This window comes from Balearica regulorum, chromosome 30 (genome assembly GCF_011004875.1).
Source record: "Balearica regulorum gibbericeps isolate bBalReg1 chromosome 30, bBalReg1.pri, whole genome shotgun sequence".
NCBI lineage: Eukaryota > Metazoa > Chordata > Aves > Gruiformes > Gruidae > Balearica > Balearica regulorum.
This window is the reverse complement of record NC_046213.1, coordinates 956,678-982,192: the sequence shown is the minus strand read 5'-3', so window position 1 is coordinate 982,192 and position 25,515 is coordinate 956,678. Positions and strand designations below refer to the sequence as shown.

The following is a 25,515-nucleotide window of genomic DNA, read 5'->3' as shown; positions in this document are numbered from 1 at the left end:
GCCACCCGAGGCCTCTCTGCTGCCATAGAAACCCGCTCCCTATTCAAACCACTTCAATAAAAAGCAAAATTGAAACAATTTCGCTGTCCAGAGGAAGGTTACAGAGTCATCGGCCACAGCCTATGGCACTGCTGCCCCTCCTCAAAGCGGGGGTTACCAATAACACCCGAACACAAATCCAGACCCAAGGGGACAGAGGTGGCGGCAGCAAAGTCTCCCGCTCCTAAACAAACTGACAAGCGCTACCGGAACCAGCTGAAAACGCTGAGTTTTGGGCAAAGGCTATTCTAAAATTACAGCAGGTGTTGGGAGAGAGCAAACCCGGCAAAGGGAGATGCGCAACGACGACGAGTTCTGTCGGCAAAGGGAAAATCCCTGCAGGAACTGTCCCCCACCCGCTCCCAGCACATCAGGGTGATAAACCCAGTGCCAAGCGAGGGAACTTACGGGTAAGTAAAAGTGACTTACGGAGCCCAAAATAGAAATACAGACAGACGGAGTGTGTAATCATTACCTTGGATGGGTTCTGCTCAGCTCCATCCTCCTCCTCACCTCCTCAGGGGAAAGACAAGCAGAATCCCAACGTGGCCACAAGCATTTCCTTATAGTTTCTGGGCTTATGAGTTAAAAACACGCATTTAAAGTCGGCCGATTCGGTCCGTAACGACACCAAGAAAACCCACGTGCAATGGCAAACCCGCCTGCCGTTTCCAGAGTGTATAAACAAAACCGAACCAAGAAGCGGTGGTGGGGGAAGAGGAGACGACCTGCGAGAGCCACAGCTAAAACAGAACCAGACCCACACCAGACACTTCGTTTTTCAGCCTGGGGAAGCTTTGGAGGTTCAAATTCCTACTTACGTTTGCATGTCAGGCAGTTTAAAAAGGGGTGGTGGATGGTTAATCCAGCTTCTGCGAGATTAACCAGCCTCTGCGAGCCTAAAGAAGCCACGATGGGCCAAATCCTGACATTTTAGGGAGTTTCAAAGCCTGCAGAAGTAACCAGAGGTCCCCCGGGGCTCTGGTCTCCATGCAGTGACAACAGGGAGGGTCTCATCCTGGCAGCTTTCGGGTGCTGAGATGACACGTGCTCACATCTGCAGGGGAGCGCAGAGATTCACAAGCCCGTGAACATCTGTGAAACATCCTCGCACTGATTCTCAGAGACAGAAAAGCCCCTCGTAGTGGCCGACAACCCCATTGCACCTGGAAAAAGGCTCCGGTCGGACAACCTGCTGCTTTAACCCGGATTCAAGGGATGATTCGTGGAACAGCTGGTGTCGCATCCGAGTTGCGGAGCTCAGCTGTGGTCTGAGAAAATAATTCCCCAAATTTGAGCCAAATCTTCCTCAAGAAGATCAACCAAAGGCAACAAGGGGTACGGGAAACGCCGGGATAGGCAGGACTGCCAGATCGCTGGCTTGCTAACCGGCTCCGTCTGGGGCGAGGATGAAAGCATCTGTCTTTGCTGGCCAGCCTACGGCATCCAGAGCTTTGTGCAGGCCGATTCCTTGCCAAGGGGGTTTTGCCAGCTCTCTGTCGCGCTTTCGAGCTATCAAATAATTTTAAACGCAGTGCTTCCCCTCGCTGGCTGTGCCGAGGATGACGGGCTGCTAAACTGCGCCTAAAGTTCCTCTCTTCTTTCTCTGCTGGGGTGGTAAGATGTAAAACCTCTCCTTGGCTTAAAGGAGCTGGAGAAAAACCAACATCAGGACTAGGAGGTCATGAGGAATTGCTGTGGCAGGCAAATGCCTTCCCACCCCCCGCAACATCCCCTTCTCCAGCAGTTAGAAACCAGGGTCTCCCAAAAACATCAGGAAAGGGAAAGGGACAATTTCTATCCTTGGTTGCCAAGACTGAAGCAGGTTATTGCGACCATCTGCCTTCGAGTTCTGCCCCTGGGGATCCTCACTCCACGATTCCTGCGCTGGAAGACCCGGTTGAGAGATTTCATGCCGTCTCCTGCAGCGCTAGATCAGCAGCGGTGAAAACGGAGCTCAAATTCAGGCTAAAAACCGAGGTCCGGCCTCCCTGCGGCGCTGCCTACCATCAGAAATCTTCAGAGACCGGGAGAAAAGACACTATCAAGGGCGACGGCCCACGTTATCCCCACGCAAGGGAAGGAGGAGGCCAACGTGAGCTTTTCAATAACCTGGAACTTGAGAAAGGAATCAAAGACGGTGGAAACTAGGTCAGGCTGCGGGTGAGCACAGAGCAGAACGAGCACGCAGGGAGGAAAATCAGAAAGGCCGACACAAAAGGAGAGCGTGACCTGAGAATCGTAACATGAGAAGGGTCCTCAGGGCACGTTAACCCGGGAGAGAGGTGGTGGTACCTCCAACACTTTCCAAACTCAACAGGACACGGCTCTGAGCAACCTGACCTGGCTTTGAAGTTGGCCTTGCAGGCAGCCAGGGTCAGGTACGGACCTCCAGAAGGTTTTTCTAACCTCCATTCATCCGCGATTAACGCGGCCACCACGGGACGAGCAGGCGTGCTCTTTGACAGAAAGGAGGACAAAAGGCCACGTCCACAAAGCATCTCAATTCCTTCGTGGAGGGCAACCACAATTAACCAGAGGAAGGAAAGGTCAGGATGGAAAACGGAGCCGCTGCTTAGCTGCGCCGAGGTCTTCGCTCTCCAGTCAAAGTGTCGAGGAAGAAACGAGGCTCAAAAAATCCCCATAAAACCGACAATAAACGTCCTCTTCCAGCCCTAGTTGTGCTGGCGGAAGAGCCTTCCCCTCCTGATCTCCTCCAGCCTCTCCACAGCCTCTTGCTGAGGCTCAGGCTGTGGTTGTCCCCATCCCAGGCACCACAAAGTCACAGGCTCCTCCTGGCCCTGGCCACGTTGGCTTGCACACTCTGGATAAAAAGAGGTGGGGGGAGGAATCGAAGCTGCTGCGGGGTCTCTGCCCACTTGTATCTCTGAGCAGACCACACCAGGACACCCCTAAAATCAACTTTGGAGTCCTCAACACTCAGACCCCATCCCTTTTTCACTCATTGTCCACTGGAAGGAGCTCTCTCTTCTCCATGTGTCCTGGAGTGCTGCCCTGCAGAGAGGAATCTGTGGACTCTGGTTGATGGGAAGCTCAACGGGAGTCAATCATGTGCCCTCATGGCCGAAAGAGCCACCCATAGTGAACTGGTCGAAAGACGTGGTTGTCCCATGTATTGGTGTGGCCTCACCTTGAGTCCTGTGGGCACTTTGGGGCTCCACAATCTAAGAAGGACATAAAAATGTTAGAACGTGGGCAAAGGAGGGCAACAGAGATGGTGAAAGGAGTAGAGGGCTTGTGAGGAGCAGCTGAGGATACCTGGGTTGGTCAGCCTGGACAAGAGGAGACTGAGGAGTGACCTCATTGCTGTCTACAACCTCCTTGTGATGGCGGGAAGACATGGAGGTGCTGATCTCTTCTCTCGGGTGTCTGGTAGTAGGATGCGAGGGATCAGCTTAAAGCAGCATCAAGGGAAGTTCAGATTGGCCATCAAGGAGGACTCCTTCATGGAGAGGGTCAAGCGCTGGAACAAGCTCCCCAGGGAGGAGGTCATGGCCCCAAGCCTGTTGGTGTTCCAGAAGAGTTTGGAGAACGCTCTTGGATATAGGGTTTAACTTTTTGGTTGCCCTGTCTGGAGTCAGGAGTTGGGCTTGATAATCCTGGTGGGTCTCTTCCAACCCAGGAGATCCTAAGAATGTTTCTTTCTTTGTGAAAATTATGCTCTAGAGAGGGTGAAGACACTCTTCGGCCAAGGCAGGACCTTGGGCATGGTGGGGACAAGCCCCACTTCTGAGTCCTCAGCTGGGGGCTTAACAAGAGCAAGCAGCAGATGGAGGAGCTGGAGAATCATTCCCTAAGCTCATGCCGTTCAACTGACCGTCTCCTCCTCCTAAAAACCCACGCTATGTTGGACGCACTCCAGAAGGAAAGACTCTGCGTGGGGTGGAAGGTCAACCAGCAAATGCACATTTGCTACTATTCCTAGACATGGTGAAACATCCCAATCACTGCACAGGAGCAGATCGAGAGGAAAAATCCAGCTCTAGCAGAAGACTTCACAGTTTGGGACAGTAAGGGAGATCACGGGAAGTTAAATCCGGAAAAAACAGGGAGAAGAACAGAGAAAAGCAGACCGGGCGACAGAGCGAGGTGAGGAAGGAGAGCTGCGAGCCGTTTTGAGGAGGATGCAATTGCCTAACACTTCCCAACGCCTGCCAAGAAGCACCACGTGTTCTCCGAGGTGGCTGCCAATAGGTTCGGGAGCCAGGAGATACACAAACAGCTTCGCTAATGAGCCAGGCTGGGCTTTAAGGAGGCGGCTGCAACAGCAGGGAACACCTTTGCCCGTCACAACACGAGGGGAAAGCCACCGCTGAGCTCAGGGACCTCCCCGGAGAAGCCACCAACTCCACTGCGAACAGCTCAGGAGGCAGTGATCTCGTAGAAAAGGGTGGGGAAAACAAAAAACAAAATGAAACAAAAATATTTCAGATTTTTAAGCTGTTCAAAACTGAACCAGAGCGAATGTTGCAAATCCCCCCCACCTCACAGCCCGTCCTGGGATGGGCAGGAGCCGAGATAACCCTCCTGCTCTCTGCAGCACTACGGTGGGGATGGGTCCGATGTTGAGCGCAAGACTTCAGGGAGGGCTCAGGCATATCAGGGAGGGAATCGCAAACGATCGAGGGTCTAAAATCATGACCAAAAAGAGGAGATTGAAAGATCTGGATCTATAGAAGAGCAGAAATCGTTGTCTTCGCTTATTGTGGGCAAAATGAACAGTAATGGATTTAAGATACTGAAAATACCAAAAATTCCACCGGCTTTCTAAGGGTGAAGGCTGGTGATGGCAGTGTGGATGCTGAGGGCGGTGGTGGAGTCTCCATCAGAGCCCAGAGCAGCCAAGTTTAGGTTGGTTTAGGTACCGTGGACTTGCCTGGAAGCAGTGGGAAGGAACAGGTAACCTCTGAGATCCCCTCAGGATCTCAAAACATCCTGTTTTTGCCACACGCACTCCCATCTAAACAACCAGTGCAGCCAAGTTCAAGTTCTCACCGCAGACCCAAACACCTACTTCCTCTCTTTGACTTTTAGTTTTGCTTCAAGTGGGGTGGTTTTTTTTCATTTTTAAACAAGCAGCCAAAGGTACAAGACCGGCAAGAGAGCGAGTGTGTGTTAAACCCACAGCCCTTTCCCAACGCTGCTCTTCGTTTTTTCTTTGCGTCCCACCTGCAAGAGGCTCTGGGAAGGGAAACTTTGCCCCACGAGGACAGAGATGCTCAGGTCTTGCGGCGATTTGTTTACAAGCCCAAAATCTTCGGAGAAGGACCACCATGCTCATCGAATCAATCTCCCGGCACCCGGAGCTGAATCCTCCACCTTCATTTCCCCCGTTAGAAACCACGAACCGCAGCCGGCGCAGAAAACAGCTCACGAAACGCTCCCCGAAAAGGGGATTTCTCCCTGCCTGAGCGCTCAGCTGCCTGCCCCCCGTGACGGAGGGTTTCGGTTAAGGGTCTACCGATATTCTTAGCTCTTAACAGCTCGAGAGGCATCTTGCAATGCCGGCAGAGACCTCCCGGCAGTTCACGCTTCTGGAAGTGGAGAGGAAGGAAGCAGGAAGCGGTTCGAGGAGAGCTGCCAGCAGATGTTGAGCTGCGACATCGGCCCCGGGGCTGCCAGCACCGCGACACGGAGCCACCAGCAGAGCCACCGCCGGGTCTGGTGCAATGCCACCGCTGACTTTTCCACGAGATCCTCCTGCCATTACAACTTGCTAACGGCCTGTATCTCATAAATGTTGCTTAAAACCCTCTATAAATTATGGAATTAGCATAAAACACTAGCAGAGGATGTTAATGCTAAGCAGGTGCCCTTAAGGCAACTCCAGCCTGGGAGCAGCGGTTGAGGCGTTAGCATGGCCGCAAAGACCCACCCAAGAAGCAGGCAGGAGCTCTCACACGTCGCACGAGTGATTTGGAGACACAGGGAAAAGTGGGCTTTAAAAAAAATTGGCTAAAATCCTCCCGGCTACAGATTCGGCATCCCCCATCTCCAAAGTGGTTTACTGTTTGCTCAGCTGCTTCCCCGCAGCCGTACCCGGAGCAAGAGTTAAATAAATATTGCAACGCAACGGGCACCGCTTCGTTCTTAAATCGGTTGCGACAGATAGTTTCAGCACGAAGCCAGAGCGCCCTGAAAGCGTCGTTTTCGGGCTGGAAGCAAAACAAGGAAGGTTTCAACTCACGGCGCGTCGTCTCCTGAGCTTGGGAGCGTAACTGAGAGACTTCAGGCTTGGATTTAAATACAAAAGCCATCCATCGATCGCTATCTCTGCTGTGCGCGCTTTGGTTACACAACAGGTTGCTGGGCTGGGGATTTTTAAGCTTTCCAAATTTACCCGTTTTCTTGGCATTGTCCTCCAAAGACACAACTCGTAAAGGAATACAGAGCACGCGACTTTAAATCTAGGAGGGTGGCTTAAGGGGGTGTTTGAGCTCTTGCGCAGGTCACGCTCACCCTCCGCTCATCCCATGTGTCCATCCTCAACCTTCTCCAGGTTTAAATACAACGCTGGAGCAGACCAGAATTAAGCTCTAATTCAATTACTTTTACCTAGAAGGACAATTCCTGACCCGATTTCTCCCACCGAACACCCACCAGCATTTCATGACAGCTGGAGATGGGCACAGCAAGGAGTAGGAAGTGGTCCCAGCTCCGGGGCAACATCGCGTGCTGAAAAAACTTGAGTGACGTTGCCAAACTGATAAGCAAGATCATATTTCAAGACGTGATCCTTTTTTTTTTTCCCCTAAAACTTCACATTGGGGACATTTGATATTAGATCTGCTGTGTTAAAAACTGCGTTAACCTCTTCCTCGATGAGCAGTTGTTACTGAAGGGTGGCCGCACTCTTTCTTGACCGAGATATTTTCCACCCTTCTTAACTACAAAATACTGTTTTTTAAAACAGGGGTGTTACCTCTAACAGCTTGTGCCAGTGAATTTTGGGCACCGGGAGACCTAAAAATTGCAGGGCAATAGTCACAGTGAGCAGGAGCATCCAGTCACTGGCAACAGAAACCCAGCTGAACCCTCCAAAACGCCTTTCGTTGGCATCAACCCCCGCCCCAGGCCGGTAGCTATTCAACATCCAAGGTTTGCCACGCCAAGAAAGAAGAGTTTGGGTTTGTTCGTATTTTAATTTGTGTTCGTTACGCTCCAGACTCGTTCCAAAGAGCAGCCGGGCATGTGGAGCAGTCTGGAGAGCCAGGATTACAGGCTCTTTGATATTTCAATTAAACACAGATAGCTTCTCGTTGCAGGGATGTATCTAACATAGGATTAGGATGAGCAGAACCCAACAAGAAACTGCTTCAAGGACTTCAAGATGCTGCCAGAAGCACCAGGTTTCAGTAAGTGGTTGTTTTTCCTACTGCACGAGCAAGTTTTTAGTCTTTGGAAGACTAGTACATTGCAAAGTTTTTGGTGCAAATTCAGATTTTTGAAGGCTTGCAGGGGAAACCTGGAAGCTATCTGGGACAGATGATCCCATGTGAATAATTTGGAACTCCACTGATGGAAGGGGACCAGCTCAGACTCAAATCTGTTTGGGAAGGACCCAATGATAACCCCCCCATGTTAACATAACACCTACGGAAAATAAGCAGCCGAGGGGTGAACACAGATCCCTGGACCAGAGGTCACATCCTGCCTTCTGCATGGCCGAGCACCACCAGGATGGACCAGTATCACTGACCACGCTCTTCTCCTTTCTTCCAGCCATGCTCTGCCCCACGATTTGCTAAGTTTTAAGGGTTTCCCTGATGGAAACCTTGTTCCTAAACACAACGCTTTTCAAATGACAAAGCCCAAACATCTGAAGCACGGCACCCCTGTGGGAAGCGACCCCTCCCACCCTCCCCTCGAGAGACCGCACTGCCCGGCTCTTTCATCTGCCGACATCTCCATCCATCTGCCCCAAACTAGCATCGGATTTCACAGGGGACGGAGCGTCAGCGATGGAGACGGATAAATCGACAACAGGTTACGCCAATTAAACCCTTCCTTGTAAATACCCACCCTCCGGTAAGGCTCTGCTCAGCGGGACGCGACGGTTTGGCGTTACCAAAGGGGTTTCTGGCTTGAACGGGGTTTTTGGGGACACTTACCGTCTCTGTAGGACTGCAGGGACTCATCTCCCCAGGATGGGGGGAACGGGGACAGAGGAGACCTTGAAATGCTGCACTCGGACATGGGGGTCATGCTCTTGCGAGGCACGAAGCCGTGAGCTTCCCTCTCTCGACCTGGGGACGAGGGCTCTGCTCCCATCGCTGCTTGCAGCATCGGATGCTCCGATGAGTTGGCCAACAGCTCCTTGAGGATGTTAATGGGTGAGATGGTGAGTTCCCAGTTGGTAATACCAAAGTCTCTCAGGTGGGCTCTGGCGTGGCTGGAGAGACCCGCTCGAGTGTCAAAACCGGCCCCGCAGAATTCGCATCGCATCAGGCTGAAAGTACTTGGGTCGAAGTTTGCAACTGCGGAAAGAAGGACAGACAGTCAGCGACGCTGCTAAAACCCCTGGATCGGGCTTCCGACGGGGTGCGGGGCGGGGGGAGTCTATGGCACGCGAGACAACCGCACGCCACCGGTTGTGCTGTGGCTACCACGGTTCAGGTTGACCACAGTACCATACGTACCCAGTTCTCGGTAGGAGGAGAAAACCCCACCGATTAAAACAAGAAAATAGAAAGCACAGTGAATTGAATACATACTACCTTTTTTCTTCTTCTTTTGGAAGGAAAATTTTTGCTCAATAGCTTTCACTTCTTCTGCTGAGATGAAATGACGGACGTTGTAGCTCACCCCCACCCTGTTGAGGTGGCCCCGCACATGGTTCGCCAGCCCGATCCCGTTGTGAAACCTGTCTGGGCAGTACGGACATTTCCTCTCCTCATTCTTCAGCATGGGTGAGTCGGAGTCCAAGAGGTCATCAAGCTCCAGAGGACCCTCCAGAGGAGCATCCAACAGGAGCATATCCAAGGGAAGGGGTTCTTCCATCACGAATTCCCGGGAAGGGAGCGTTGTTTTCTTCTTGAACGGCTTCCCCCGGGGCCGCTTCGTCGCCTTGGGGTGCAGGTTCACCTCCTCCAGGAGGACGATGGGGACCATCTTTCGCAACTGCTGCTGCTGCTCCTCCGAAGCTATCGAAGAGTCCGTGGCTTTCAAGGTGTCTCTGAACGTCCTCTTGAGGTCCAAGGCAGCTTGAGGAATGGTGACGGGTTTGATGCCTCTGTTCTCGCTCAAATCTATTTCTGTGCTTATAGAGATCTCCTCTTCCATGCCCCCAGCGTCATTGGCCAACATCCACTTGTGCCTGAGCTCTTCCAGCCCCATCGGGTGGCTCCTGAGACCGTCACCTTCTCCTTCAAGGTGCTGAGCTGCTGCTTTTTTTTTCAGCTGCTGCAGAGCAAACTGGGAATAAGCTTTAGCAGATGGAAAACCAGACAATCCCAGGTTTTTATGCGGGGCAGCGTATGGAGCTGCTTTCCTGGCATGAAAGCCTGATGTCTGGTAATCCTTTTTACTAGCCCCGTTGCTTTTGTCGAGTCTTGAGTGAGTTAGGGCAAAACCGTGGACAGCCTCGTAATGCGATGTGCTTTCTCGGTGAGGCGGAGGGAAAAGCCGGTCCGCTTTGCCGAAATAATCCGTCTCTGCAAACCGGCCTGGCCTGGCCAGGCTGTAGGCATCTCTGCTAGTTCCTGGTTGATTGGGATCATCCTCATAAACCTCCGCGTCCCAGGAGAGGTGGGAATGGGCATATTTCATGTGCTCCTTGAGGATGTTCTCGTTGGGGGCCGGGAAGCTGCACAGCATACAGGTGCTGAGCCCTTTGCTGCTGCTGTGAGGTGGTACCTGCATCTGCAGGGACACGTGTTCATTTGGTTTGAAGTGTTTGTAGATGCCGTGCACGGGACTATCCCGTATTTCTCCGCTGCTCGTGCTTCCAAAGAGATTCATGTTCTTTGCCCCTTGGTCCTTCCTCTCCTTGACGTGCATCTTGGCGTGCTGGACGAAGATCTTGGAGGAGTTTGTGCCAAAGACGCACTTGGGGCACTGCAGACGGGCTTCCCGACCTTCGTCTGGAAACTCATTCAACTTCTGGATCTCTTCGATAATTTTTTCCCTGGACTCTTGGTGGAGCCTTTTGTGCTGCTCCAAAGACGTGGGGTCTCCAAAGGCCCATCCACACTCGTTGCAGCAGAATTGACACTGCCCTCCCAAAGCATCTCTGTCTTGGTCCCTCCCTGGTCCACGATTATGCTGAAGCATATGATCCATCAAGTGTTCCTTCTTCTTGAAGTAAATGCTGCACTCGATGCAGGTGTACACTGTAGGGTCCTCCTCCGGACCCAGCTCCTCCTTCCCCTGCTCCTCCAACAAGACGCTGCACACATAGGGCCTCATCTCGATATCGTAGGAGCTGCAGGTAGCGGGCTCCAGAGACATCAACGGGATCCGCTCCACTGAGTCTTCAGCATTTACCGTCCAGGACTGTTTGCCAACGGCGAGGTCCGCGCCGAGCTGAAGATCCGGCTTTTGGATTGTCCACTCAGCCGCGTTGAGTGGGTTGATCTCATCCAAGTCCGAGTCAACCATCAGCCCCTTCCTGTGGGATGAGGAGCTCTCCAGGGATTTGGACTTGCCAAGGACAGGGTTTAGCGTTTTTCTGAACACTGTCGGAGTCAGCGGAGGAGGCACTTCACGCACGGCCTGTCCCCGAAAGGGCAAGTTGGTTGCTACATCTGTCGGCTTGCTTATGTCTTTGTAATGAGGACTTGGGCTTTTGTTGGGTCTAGAAATCCAGTCGACCCTCTGGATTCCCCTCTTACTCTTATCTAAGTGCTCTTTGCTGAGGCCTTCAAGTTGCTTTGGTTCATTTTTAAGATATTTCTCTCTCCCGCCGCCAACTGATGCCCCAGCACAGGGGCTGGGCGTCTCTGCTGCCACCTTGCCACCATCCAGGTCCTCAGAGTCGCTCTCCAGTTGCTCCGGATCCACCTGCACAGTATTTACAACCTGGGGCTCCACGACAAACGCCGACTCCTTTACGCACCGCGCGTCCTTCGAGTCCTTCAAGCCAGAGAGTCTCTCTAAAGTGCTTTCTTCTCTCCCATCGCCCGCTCTTATCTCCAGGGCGGAGGTGTCCCAGGTCATGCTGCCAGACACAGTCATGTTTCGCAGGTCTAAGGAGCTCCTGGCATCTGTTCTGTACAAAGCCTTCTTGAACTCCAAATGTTCTTCATTTGTGGAGCTGCAAAGAAGTTTTGAGAGTTAATAACCGGTTAACGGGATAATACAAACATTTCCATACATAAAAGGGTTGTCCTGGAACCAGAGCGAGCCTGTGCACTGTCATGGCATAACACAGGCTGGGGCTTTCATGGTGACTCCCACATCACCCCAAATATTAAAGACTTTGGACAAAACCAAGGCCATCCCTTCCCACCCTCCCTTGGCCACGTGCAGCTAGAGTAATTTCTGCATCTTCGTCTGGGCTTGCTCCAAGCTCGTTTCAGCGACGGCTGTATCTGCTCCCTTGCTGGCTCTGACACGTTCGTGCCAGGTACAACAGGAGTGTTGGGTTCCCATCGCCACGTCGCCGATTCCTGCCTTGGGCCAGAAATCATCTTGCCCGTGTTCCACCCCACTCTCTGCTTCTCCTTCCCTTTTGTGTCCTAACTTCTTGGACACCTTATTGCCTCCTTTTTACCCAGCTCAACAGGGATATTTGCTCTTAGCAATGACACTTGTCACTATCGGGCCAAAGAACAGGCCAATAAGATCTTCAAAGTTGCACAACACCGGATTTAAATGTCAACATGGACCATACCAAAGGTCTCTGGGACCAAAGGATGGTTTGTCTCCATGATTAAATAGAAGTTGCTGGGCGATCCCTCTCCACAGGAGTGAGAAGTCTTTCTTCCCTGTGCAGAGATACCAAGCCACAATGGATCAACATGGTTCCTCCTCATCCTCTTCCAAACCCTCAGCAAGGACCCCAAAGTTGGGAAGACCCCATCAAGCAGCTGGAGAACACGAGCCTCCATGAAGTGAGCTCTACAGTGGGACTGGGTGGTCCCACGCCACCCAGATGGGCACTGTGGGTACCACTGTGGCACCAAAGACATGTTGGGTGTTAAGAAAGGGGCCGAGCACACCCACGGTGGTTTTTAAAGTCCTACACTGGGCTTGGAGGCTTTTTCAGGGAAGAAGGGACATGGTGAGGGCCATGAGCGTGCAACTGAGGCATTTGACGTTCTCCGAGATACCTCGAGGGATTGGAGATATCTGGCACAGGACCAACAGTTGTGAGACATGATCTACAAGAGTCTCAAGCCCTTCTGCTGGGTGGTGGGAGGCTCGGTGGGGAAGCGGAGAACCTCAAACAGCACCAGATCTCCACATTTAGGCTTCTGAACTGGGGTCCAAAAGACCCAGGAGCCCCCGTGTACCTGATGGCAGCTTCACGGGGGTTTGGCAGATGCCGGCTCTGGAGCCGAGCAGACTCATGGTGTTTACTGAGCGGCAGAGCAAGACAAGACTCCCCTGCGTCCCCATCCCTGCCCTAAGGATGCGACTCAGCTTCTGTCCTCCACAGCCGGATTCATGGCCTGCTTCTCCCTCTATGCAGCACCTGTGGCACGGATGTACGGCCAAGAGCGGGATGCAAACCACCGCATCCTGGCTCCAGCTCCCTGCTAAACCATCCCTAGGGAAGAAACCTGCCGGACTGCAGAGCCTGACACCTGGAGAAGCCTGGTGACTTGAGACCTCGTGCAAGGAGCTGCTCCAGGGCCAGCAAAACACTATCTCACGGGTCAAGTTGTGCTGCCAGGAGAACAAAGCGCCTTTGTTGGAGACAGCAGGGCTGCCAGTTCCACATGGTTTTCACGCTGCCTCTCTCTCTCTCTCTCTCTCTCTCTCTCTCTCCTTTTTAAACCTATTTATTTCCAGCTTGTTCCTGGAAAAAGCCAAGTTTAGGGGCGAACCGACCCACCCCACCGCGCTCGTCCTCCCAGCTTCAAACCTTTCCCTGTTTTTACTCTGGAGAAATTACTGAGGACTGGAGGACGGGCTTGCCATTGTCTGTGGCGTGATATCAGGGAAATGTGATTCCCATATGCACTGTAAACCCTGCAAACGTTATTAAAAATAACTCGCTAAGGAAACCGCTGGCCCAGGAAGGATCAGTCAACAGCAGATACTAAAATAAGCCCATTAAAACGTGCTGGGCATTGGTTGCATTGCTAAACAGGCTAAGACAGAGAACGATTCTGAGCCAGGCGTGGGTCCCCGGTGCCACAAGGAGGGACGAGGACTCTCACTCTGCACGAGCCTTGAGCTGGCACCCCGAAATCTGCCTTTTTCCAGGGTGCTCAGCGCTGTTTGGGACACCCCTTAGCAGCTTCGGCACACCCAACGCAACCAAATCAAGCATCCACCTCTCTCCCTTGCAGCAGGGACAGCCCCAGCGGTGCCAAGGGGAAACAGGATGCTCCAAGGGGAACCGGGACAGCTCCGAGGGGTGATTTAGGGTAGGCAGAAGCAGGGTGGTTTGTTGGGAAGCGGGACAAATGAGATGAATTGGAGCAGCCAACACTGCTCTGCAGCGAGGGGACTGTGCTGGCTGGCTCTGGAGGGACCTGCTGACGTCCTCTGTGGTGGGACAACCCTCTTCGGGGACAGCCGGGGAGATATTTTGGGGCTTTGTGTAACTGGAGCACCATCAGAAAGGGGAGACAGGCTCCCAGGCGCTCCCCGCTCTGCGACGTCCCTTGGGAACTTACCCGAGTTCAGTCCTGTGAGCTGTGGCTGGGACAGCACCGGAGAGGGCAGGATCAGGCTCATCTGCAACAGAGAGGAAAGCTCCAAGGTCAGTGCCCAAGTGAGGCTTCTTCAATGCAATTTGCAATAAAGTGATTTTTTTTTTTTTTTTTTTGTGTGCGTGTGTTAAAAAAAGCTTTCCCAGCAGATAAACCCCCTCTGCTCCTGCTGCCCGTCCTTCCCTCCTACAGCCGGGTCCAGATTACGGGAGGATTTCCGAGCCACATTTAAGAGGGTTTAATCCCGCACGCAACTATTTGATGTATAATCGTTCCCGCAGCTAAGCAGTTTAACGGGAAGATGCACGCACCATTGGCCGCTCTCCCGCTGCCCCTGCTCATCGGAGAGGTATCCGGCACGGAGCCGCGGCCGAGCAGCCGGACAAGGGTTGTCTCGGTCCACACTACGAAGAAAACCGGTTCCCCTGGCTCTACAGACGGGACTCACGAGCCTCCCCAGCGCTGGCACACTTCCCTGCCCTTTCACCAGCATGCCGGGCTTTTCCAGGTGCCCGGGCATCATCTGGGGCTTGGAGGAGCTTTGCTTCGCTCTGGTGTTGGCTGAAGCCCTGGGATGGCTCCTGGGCTAAATCACCTCCAAGCCTGCTTGTGAGAAGATGCAAGGCAGGATTTCAGGCAGCGATGAGAGGCAGGCGAATTCCTCCTGAAGATCTTCAGGGTCTGCTGAGCTGTATCAGACTCAGAAACATCCTTCCTCAGGAGGAGGAAAGCCTTTGGCTGTGTCCAACAAAGACGTCTGGATTGAACCTACCTGGCCTAAAGGCTCTGTCAAGCCAGAGCTGAGCTCAGGGCAGGACGTGGGAGTCTTGCTCCTCGTGCCGGATCACCCCCATCCCGGTCCGGCCACGCATCGCCTGTCCCGGCTGTATGGAAAGCAGAGACTCGCTTGTTATTACAGGCGAGGCCAGAAGCTTGGGGAAGCAGAGGCGTAGCTGGGTGAATCCAGGCTGTCTCCTGCTGTGACCCAGCCCCGGGCAAGAAAGCTTGCTGCTGCTGTGACAAGGAACTGTCCTGCATCCCTGCTCCCATCATCATCATCATCGTCATCTTGGGTCATGGGATGCCCAGCAGCCTGGAGCTCACCGGCATGGTGGAAATAACCAGGAGGCCCTGGGAAGGAGGTGTCCACAGCTCGATGGAGGGTGCACGCCCAGCACAGACCACGCATGGGGCTCATGGAGCGGAGGGATGTGCAAGGTGGAGCTCAGCCTCCACCACGCACCGACCAAAGACCCAGAGAGCCTTTAATGTTGAATGCGAAGATGAGAGAGAGCAGGATCAAGCTGTACATCCTGGGAGGAGAACAGGGAGTGCTTTGGAAACACACGACCGAGGAGATGGGTTTTGCTGCAACCCGTCTGCAGGCTCAGCCCGTGAGAGCCTCTACAGCCCAAACTGGCCCTCGTCACCTCCGGGATAGATGCAGCCGCTCACAGTTTGCATTTATTCTACGGATTACTGGTTACATGCTGTAAAACCAGGAGGGATGTGGTATTCGGGCCACCTCACTGGTTATGGAGATGGAGGAGGCAGGGCAGGAACTGCCCCAAAAGCAGAGGAGGGATGTGAAAAGCCAGGGTTGGCTCCCCATCCTTCTAACATCTTAGGTGAGCCACTTTAGAGGCAAAACTTTTAAGGCTGAGCATCTCCAATGTGTAGGTCTCATTTGGAGACGATGGGGTTTGAGGTCTTTCGTTTAGATGCGGGACCACACACATTGCTGGGGTTTATCCAACGTCGGTGCTGTCAGAACCCATCCTGGTGAGGTGGCAGCATCCCTGGCTCCCAGATCACGTCCTTTTGGCTTTGGTTTCGGAAAAGACCAGCAGGATCCAGGGCCAAGCTGCCGAGGTCACGGGAGACCGGCAGCATTCACTCAGGAAAGCCTGAGTCACCAACCGGTCAGGGCGGGAACGCTGGGGGAAAGGACGGGAAAAAACCCAACCCTCCCAAATCGGCAGATTTTAAACGTTTCCATAAATCCTCAGCGCATGGATGGAGAGGGGCAGAGAGCACCGATCACCGAGAAAGGACGGTGGCAGGAGCCTTCCAGGGACTCTTTTGTTCTCCAGAGCTCCAGCACAGCTCCTATTTTTAGAAACTGTCTCCTTTAGAGGAAAACATGCGGTGATTTATCTTTCTCCTGATGAGCACGTAACTGCACTCCCTGCAAATCCTGGTTTCTTGGAAACAGCGAGATGAGGGAGTTTAATGTCTTGGACTTAGGAGGCTCAAATTTACCCTCTATGGTAATCCAGCAAGAGCTGCTCCTCTAACCACAGGAGCGTGGCTGCAGCTTCTCCCGAGAGAGCATGGCAAATCTGAATTTGTTTTTAAGCTCACGGTCTCTCCTCCAAGAGGTCAAACCACCTCATATCAGGGCCACGGGTCTCTCCTCTCTGTTTTTCCTCTATCTCAAGAATTAAAGCAACCCGGCCAAGACATCAAGACACTTTCAAAATAGAGCCATCACACCAGCCTGTGGCCAAAACACACGCAAAAAGCCAAAGATAAGGGAAAACCTGTGAGTTTCCCAGTACGGGAGCAGTTACACAGAGACCAGGAACTCTCCTAGACGCGACGGACCCAACTCTAGTCAAATTTGGCGATAGTTGCTTACATAACACATTTCAAAGGTCGTGGATTGAGAAATATCAACATCTCCAGAACAGCAGAAAGAGCTCCGGCTCGTCGAGGCCGTCACAGTCAGGGTTGATAAGCAGAGGTTAACGGCATGCTCGAGAGGCTCGATAGCATATCAAGGTGGAAAAAATTTTGCCTAAACCTTCAACACCACCCCAGAAAACACCAGGATGCACCCTGAGGTGCTTTTCCACGTCACCGCTCTTTGTACAGCAGATGCTACACAAAGGGTCAGGTTTATTTTGGACCGGAGCTACTCAACACGCATTTTAAGACTTGACACCCCAAATGGTAGCTGTGATATTTAGCAAGGTCACCCTGCTGCGTCAGGAGGTCACAGAGATGTTGATAGATCTGACACCCAACGAAGCGAGCCCAACAAAGGTCTCTGATCATCGTAGACCAGAGGACGTGATGAATAAAGACAGGCCGGGGGAGTTGGGCTCGTTCTGCTTCAAGATGAGAGCGTGAAGGTGGTACTGCCTGCAGCCACTAATTGGAGGGTGTAAAGAAGATGAAGACTAACTCCACCTGGACACGTACGATGAGAGGACAAGGAAATCCCAACATGGGAACCTCTTCCCTGTGGGACTGGGACAGATCTGGGACAGGCCAGAGGTGTGGAGGACCTCCATCCTCAGAGTTGCTCAAAACTCAACTGGATGCAGCTTGAGCAACCTAACTTTGAAGTTGGCTGTGCTTTGAGCACAGGGATGGGATGAAGATTTCTGGAGGGTCCTTCCAACCTCAATTATTCTGTGATTTTAGGATTAAAAGCCCAAAGAAGATCAAGAGTCTAAAGCAAAGAGGTCTTTTGGATGGTGCTTGCCATCAAGACCCTAGACCACCTTGAAACAGGGAGAGGATCTCTCTCCTGAAGAGCTCAGCCAAGAAACTATACTCTCCCAAAAGTTTTCTACCCAGCTCCCAAGAGGTGTCTAGTGACAGTTTAAAAAAGCATAAACAAATGAAGATCTAAAGAAAACTCTAAAATGCTATTATTTCCCAAACTTCAAACTGCATAAGGCTCCATCCCCTGAATACAACAGAAGGTTTCCCTTCCATACAATTCTCCGAGATGGGAGGAAGGACACCTACCTGACCTCCACGTGCTTTCTGCATCCCGTATCTCAGCGATAAAGGATGAGGAGGGAGACTTGGCTCCAACTCAAGCTCTCCAGGAGCTCCCAGATCAGCTGGGTTCCCACTGCAGAAGGACCGGCACTTCCAAAGGACATCGGTCTGAGGATTGGGTGAACTGGTCTCCAGCCAAGGGAGGAAAAACCCAGGTTCCACCAGAGGGTGATGCCTTGGTTTGGACCAGAATTGGACACTTCAAAAATCATAAGTTATGCAAACTGGAGAGGAATTTGCAATACCATTTTTCTGAGCAATCTGAGCACTTCCAAAAGCCCTTAAAACTAGATGATCACCTCCAAAAAGTCTTCACTGAGCCTACACATGCTCTCCCAAGCTTCGTTGTTGGTTTTTTTTTTCCCCCAGCCTAAATGAACTGTATAAAGGAGGCCGAAAGAGATATTTTACTCCTCTACAGCCAGGCTGAGGGACCTTGCCATTTAAGCAATGCTATTAGGCAAGGGGTGAGTTATTGCATCATCTTCCGAGTAACGCAAGATGTCGCAAGCCACGATTTAGCTCTGGAATTAAAGACTAGCTCCTACTTAGGTCTCACACTTTAATCTTGGGTATTTAACTTGAGAGCAAAAGGTACCAGAACAATTGCTCATTGGCACCAGCAGCTGATATTGTAAATAACCTGGAAAAAACCCAAATTTGGCTCAACACGTGGCCTTTCACGGTCAACCGTCAGTGCTGAAAAAAACAGCAGACGGACCCACGCAGCAGGAATACTGCTCGATAGCAGTGGGGAAACACCATGTTCCCACACCACGGTGGTGCCGGAGCCGAGCAGCTGGGTGTTCACTGACGTGCTACCACCCAACCCAGCCACGGGGATTTCTACCGCATCGGATGGCGCAGATTTGGGTTTGTTACCAGTGCAACGAGGAATCCCACGCTGGAAAAGTTCGGTCGCCCAGGGCTATAGGATGGCCAAGAGTTGGGGTGGGTTTTCCAGCCCCCAACACCATAGGAGATATTTACCTACCCAAAAGTTCGCTGGAAATGCAAGGAAGCAGGAGCTTTGTTGCCCACATCCCAGCCCATCTCCAAATCCATCCTACAGCCCCAAACTCGTCTCTTCCAGCCCAAAGCAGCCATGTAAGAAGATCTCTCCAAGGCCACATCCGTGCTGGCTGAGCCACAGCAGGTCAAATCCAAGCTAGGCTTGTGTTTGCAGGGCAAACAGTGGCGCTCGGTGGGCAAAGGTGCTGTTGGTGCTTTTGCTCGGCAAGCCTGGCATCCCCGGCTACGGGCACGTGGCTCCGGGCTGAGAGCGCGCAGCAGGAGAAGCAAAACACAGAGATCCTGCAAAAGAAGGTGCAGCTGGCAGCTCTTCCCTCTCCAACCCACCCTAAACAGGACCAACAGCTCCCACGTGAAGGTAGGGCTTTGCATGAGCACCACGAAATAATCCATGGCAGAGCTTTTCCCTTGCACAAGAGAAGATGACCGCCTGCACCTCGGCATCCCCCTGTCCACCGAAAGCACCTGGATGAGCAACCTAGGTGCTATGTGCATGTCAGGCTCAGCCTGGAGCTATTTGGGTGGCCACCCATGCCAGATTCAAGCTCTTCGATGGTATTCCTGCCCCAAATCCTTGGGGAAGACACTACTCCTCCGCACCTAGAGCCCCGCATCGCTCCATGCTTGCAATAGCCACTTTCCAGGAGAAATCATTTCACCCATGGTCTCATACGAGTGTCCAAATGATCTCGCCGGAGCCAGACGAGACGATCGTGTTCTCCATCCCTTTGCTGTGGCTTGCCAGAAGCAAGCTGGAGATTTTGCTCGTGCTCCTGAATACAGATGAGCTGGTGTGAGGACAGGCTTTGCTGCGGGAGGGTTTGGCTGGAGACACAAACTTCACATTTCCTCCTGAAAATGGGCATGCATGGGGTCAGTTTCCCAGGTCCCGCGCTGATGAAAGCTCTCAGCCATTTGCAGATGGAAACAAGACACATTTGTTTCTCCTTTGTGCTGCGTGGCGGTTCAGGGCAGTATTTAAGGACGCTCCTAAGCCTGTGGGCAGGTGACCTTGAGGACAGGAGCTCTTCAAAGCACAGCGTGCTGGCAGCACATTGCGTCTCATCTGACTCGGGCTTAGCCGGCTGCTGACAGAGCTGGGGATGGTGTCGTTGTGTTCACGCAACGCTGACAGCTCCATGTTCGCTTCTGCTTGGGCTACCTAGGAGCGACGTGGGTCCATTCACCACTCTGTAGGTGCAGGGTGCTGGAAGTCCGTGTATTTAAGGGCTGGAAATGCCCAGGATTGTGCAACCAGCATCCAGGTGCTGATATTTCTGCTGCTGGACTTTGCACAGGCAGGGGCAACGGCTGGGCTCGGGAGCTTGGAGGACTCTGTATCATTGCTGTGAGGGGGTGAAGCAGACTCTGCTGATGAAAGAATGATGTCCAGCCCCGTAACGGGGTGATAAACCCAACATAGGGCTAAGAGCATCCCGAAGGGATGTAACTTGGTGCTCCCCAGCCAAAGGATCCCACGTTTTTAATTGCACCGGGGCTACTGCCTGTCAAATTATTCACCCATCGACCTGCCGATGCCACGCTGAGCTGCGGTAATCCTGGCAGGAGTGGAGCCATCCATATGCAGTCCCTCTGGCTCCTCAAGCACTTAGCAATGCTGGAGATAACCCAAAAGAGGAGGCAGGACTGTGTAGGCAGGGTACAGGCAGCACAGATTTACACCAGCTCCAAAACCACAGCGAACGGCGCGCCAAGTGCTGGCAGCTGTGGTCCCATCCGTCCTGCCGGCACCACGCATCCCGGTCATCCTTTGCACCGGCTCAGCTCTTTTTCTGAGCTGTTTCAGTGGGTTTAACGTAGAGAATCACCGGGAAAGATGGGATCAGGTTCACAAACAAGGACTGCAGATATCTCCAGGGAGGGACAGAGCCAGCCGCCAGAGGAGCAGGTCAGAGCTCTTCTCCTCCACGACTTGACACTTATCAACGCGGTGACTCATACGGGGTGCAAAGCATTTGGGAAGCCAGGGATCAGCACAATTCCTGTCCTTCAGTCGCCTCCTCAGGTTCCACTTTGTGCCTGGGGACGGAGGATGGCCCCCCAGAGACACCGTGGCACCTCCACCCTTAAGAGATCTTCCGAGCTGGACAACCTGCTCTTGCTTTGGCATCAGCCCTCCAACCCAAATCCCCCTTCGACCTGAAAAGATGTTGAGGCTAAACAAGAAGCACCCCAAATCTTCTTTTTCCAGCTTCATAAAGGCATCACCCTTGCTGCTCTCTGCCTGTTCCCAGTACTCATCCAGACAGAAACAATCAAACCATCCCCCAACAACTGAACTTCACGGCATAGCAGCCTTCAGTGGGGGCTCAGAGACCTCCCAAAACCTTGCTCAGGCAGAAAATAAAGCAATTTTGGTGCAGAAGGAGCCAAAACCTCCTGCCTTTCATTTCGGCAAGTCCTTGGCCCATGCCCGATTTGGGGAGCAAAATAAAATAATCAAATCCCATTTCCATCCCTTAAGCGATCACCCCACTGGATGGCAGATGGGTCAGGGACCAGCCTTCCTCGCTGCCCCAAATGAAACCCAAGGCTGTGGGGAGACACCAGGACAACCTGGAGGACACACACAACATCCCTGTCCCACCAACTCTGAAGAGCTCTTGGCAAAAGAAACCACACCACCGGGAACTCCAGAGCAGAAGATGAGGACCTTCAGGCACTACCAAGACCAGCAACACCCCAATATCAGCTTTGCTAGAAAATTTTAAGACAACAGTGAGCCACAGAGCTCACCAAGATAAAAGAGATGAAAAATAGGATTTGTTTCACCCTGCCTGGACATCACAGACCCCAAAACCCCACGCAAGACCACGGCCCCACGTCCTACCACGTGCTTGGGGACGAGCGAGTCCCTCTTGCCTCTGCCACCAGCAGCAGTCCGGGGTTATCCTGTCCCCGCTATCGCAACCGGTTCTCCCTTGAGCAGTTAGAAAGGCAACGCCTGCTCAGGAAGTGGTCTCTGCAGCAGACGGAGGTGGGGAACGGCACGACTGCAAGGGGAGGGCGCTGGATGCGCTGACTCAGCACCCCAGCGAGCTCTGGCTCGTCCCAGCGACCTGGCTGCTTGGAACAAGGCATGCAAGACCACCCCCTCCCCGCCCAGCTCCTTTCCAGCATCCCACTTGGGCAGCGAGGCCAAGCGAAGCACCACGGACCTAGAAAAAAATGCCGAATGGCTCCAACCCCACCAGCACCCATTTTCTACCGAGGGTTTCCCGGTGCCACCATCCCTGGTCCTCCTTCGCTCGGCTCTTGCCATACAGGATTACCCTGCCGTCGCTGTCACGCCCAAGCTTAACTCTTCCCCTCGAAATGTGGACCCAGCACCCTGGCTGTCTCTCGGCTCGGCTGTGCCCAGGCACGCTCCCTCCAGCAGCTCCAGAGTTCGTTCTTGCCGGTCCGGACAGATCGGTGCGTGTTGCATCCGTACAAAAACCCACTTGAACCTCTCTGGATGGGACCTCTGCGTTATCGAGAGAACCCCAAGTTGTTTTGTGTGCCATCCCCAGGTGCCAAGCAGATGTTTTATGGGATGCAGCATCTTCGCTGTGTGCTCAGCAGCTGCGTTTGTCACTCCTGCGATGCAAAGCTCCGAGATTTGGCACCGGTTTGGCACCAACCGGCCACTTGCGTTCAAGTCAAGCACTTCTCTCTGAGCGCCGATCACCAATAAGAGCAACAACCCTCCTGCTGAAACACACCGCTCCCCACGTGTGACATCACGATCCTCGTGTTTTGGCTCAGGGGAAATAAAGAATCACCCAAGAGATCCTCATGTCTGGTTCAGAAATAAAGAATCACCCATTCACCGCCGCTGTCGATGCTCAAGACAGCACCCAAGTTTTCACACTGAGGGGGCAAGGGTCCCATGAGGACAGCTGGGTTTCAGTAAACTGCTTATGCTGGAGCAAAAAAAAAAAAAAAATATAATAAAACAGAACTAAACTAAGCCAGTGCCTGTTGGCTCATGTGCATGGGCTCGTGTTCAAGCTGCCCGAGTCAGCAGAGCTCAGGAAGCCTTGCGCGCTTCTGGAAGACGGAGCCGTAGGAAGCATGACACATCTCGACATGTTGGCTCTGCTCCCCGGGATGTTTATGGTCAGTGAGAGCTTGCCACGGTTTCACAGACTTCACATAAACATCTGGATGAAGAACTCTACCGAGGCTTAACTGGAGACACTGTCCTGCTGTGGGGCTGACAAGCTCCACGGTACACCCAAGCTGGAGCAGCAGGACCTCAACTTGGACATGCAGGAGAGCCAGAAGCTTCAGGCTCCCGTCCCACCACAAGGACTGGCACATCTCCATTGGAGAGAAGAGCAGCACAGGGTGACTCGCTCGCCTATCAAAGCCGCTCCACTGGGGACCCCGTCTTTCTGTTGAGCTCCCATCGAGGAGGAACACAATGAAGCCAGGGATTAAGTTCCTCATCTCTCTAGTCACCAAGGGTGGAGAAGTCCCACCAGGGTGGAAAGGAGATGTTAAGTGTCTGGATGGGAGCCACACTGCAACTTTGAATGCTTCCCTTCAGCTCTCCCAGGACAGCACGGTCCCTCCAGCCCTTATAGGACTTGCCAGGGCCACCCGGGGTGGCCAGAAGACAACGTTAAATTTTAATCTCCCAAACCTCAACCATTTGGGCACTGTCATCTTCTCAGAAACAGCTGTGCAGCAACATGCAGTTTCTTTTCCAAGAAAGAGGCCAACCTGCAGGTCTGCGAGCCAAAGAGCAGAGCCAGGAGAGGACGAGCTGTCTGCCCAGAGGAAGGGCCGCACCCTTCCATGACTGACGGAGCTGGGAGATGTCCCCGCAGCAGCCCAGGGACCTCGGGAAGGGGAGTCTCCACCGTGGTTTTGGCCACCACAACCCACCAGTGAGATCTTGTGAGGGCTTTGGAGACCAAGTGGGACCAACCTACTCAAGGCAGAGAGGGAGAAGCATCACAGCAGCATAAAACCCAGCAGGACCCATGAATGCAGAGGAAGATCTACAGAAGATCATGAAGGCCGCTGGAAGAAACATCTATGGGGGCAAAGACTCAACCAAGAAAGAAGCACTGAAGGGTTGCACTAAAGAGTCTCCTGGAGAACCCAAGCAGCCACCGGTGATATCCCATACCTGCTCCTGACCCCAAAGGGTGCGTTAGAAAGGTCCCCAATGCAGAAGAGAGCCAGGCAGCAGCACCCTGAGGGAAAAGGATGGGGATATTGTGCCGAAAAAGCCAGGAGTAACCCCAGGAATCGGAAGAGACACAGGGATGATCAACCGCATCGGGATGGGAAGCTCGTTAGCTGGATGATGAATGACCTGCTGCACTCAGCGATCACATGGGAGCTGTGAGTCACCAACGGTGTGGTTGGGGGAAAAAAAACCCCACCAAAAAATAGAAGAAGAAAAAAAATCTAGCTGTGGTTTGCAACCTGCAGTTCACGAACGACTTCGAAAGGCAGCGGAGAAAAGCCAGCCTGTTGTCAGCAGCTTGAACTCGCTCCACAGGCATCCGCTCCCCGCTGGAAAACCTCTGGCAAATCTAATGAGGCGGAAAAACCCCCCTGTTTCTCCCCAAAACTCCGCTCACAATGGGTCAAGAAGTCCGTGCCGAGACAACGCGCGGGGTTTCATCGCCGGTGTACGAGTGAGATTAACCGAAACTGAAACAGGTGCGAGGAAAGGCTACCATGGGGAAACTGCTGCGAGCAGACGAACAGCGTGGCTTGTTTAGCTTGGCACGGCCAAGCGGGAACCCGACACTTTCCCAGCGAGGAGCTTTGCTCTTATTTCCAGCCTCCCCGTTCTCCTCGACCGGAGGACATGAGTTATACTTGGGTTTTCTCAGCTCTCAGGGTATTTGCAGTGCCTGGGGGGATGCACCGGAGCTGTGCCCTGGTTCCCAGCCCCAGCGTGGGGGTGGGGGGGGGGATGCAGAGCCCACATCCATGCAAAGGGAAAGTTTTGGGCTGCGTTTCCTCCAAGAGGAAGGCAAAACCTGGTGGTACAATCCCGATGGCGAGGGCTGAGGGCTTTCTTCCAGGCTCAAGGGCTTGCTCCCAGGCTCCAGAGTGATCCAGACTTCCCAAAATAACTCCGAACATTTGTATGATTTTGGGTTCTGGTGCTATTTCCGAGGCTCCCGCAGAACCAGGATGAGACCGTGGGGCAAGGGCAGACACTCAGTGCCCCAAACCTGGGGAAGACAATGCTGCTCCTTCCTCCCCCCCCCCCCCCCGTGCTTGGACCACACTGCCGCCTCTCAGCATCTCTTGCACCAAAGATGCTCAGCCCATGGCACCTCTCAGCACAGCACCGACCCTGTTTGGCAATCTCGAACCCAAAACCTCCTGCTTTGAGCCTAGTAGAACCTCTGGCAAAACCTTCATGTGCTTCAGAAAACAACGCTGAGGTTTGAATAGGTGCCAGCTCCTAAGTGCTAATTGCTCTCTCGTGCCTGCTGCCTGCTTCAGGCAGGGAAGGCATTTGCTCTACATCCATCCTCTAAAAAGACTTCTGAACCACCCCCCCCCCCCAAAAGACTTCTGAACACCCCCCCCCCCCCCCCAAAAAGACTTCTTCTTCACAAGCTCTCCTTAACTCCTTAACCATCCCTCGCACAGCCCCGAGCGCGCTGGCCCGGCACCAAGCCGTCTCCCAAAGTATTTTGAAGAAGCCGACGGAGCGGGTGCAGATGCTCCGTAAAACCCGGCCATTCCTTTACCTTGGGGCTCCCCGGCCGTACCCTCAAATCTGGCAGGATGGGGGATTGCCGTGAGCATCGTT

At 53.1% G+C, this 25,515-nt stretch overlaps 1 protein-coding gene across 4 annotated transcripts in view; it reads right to left on the bottom strand.

The window, feature by feature from the left end:
* The window catches only part of WIZ (WIZ zinc finger), a 54,836-nt gene that overhangs the window by 8,837 nt on the left and 20,484 nt on the right, over window positions 1–25,515 (bottom strand). For 2 of the 4 annotated variants that reach the window (XM_075738192.1, XM_075738195.1), the window contains exons 3-5: window positions 13,851–13,911; window positions 8,775–11,314; window positions 8,172–8,537 (exon numbers count right to left, since the gene is read on the bottom strand). In XM_075738192.1, coding sequence (XP_075594307.1) covers window positions 8,172–8,537; window positions 8,775–11,314; window positions 13,851–13,911 — 2,967 coding nt within the window. Of the gene's footprint in view, window positions 1–8,171; window positions 8,538–8,774; window positions 11,315–13,850; window positions 13,912–17,648; window positions 18,114–25,515 lie in introns of those variants that run through there. The other 2 variants (XM_075738196.1, XM_075738194.1) reach the window with 2 other exon arrangements.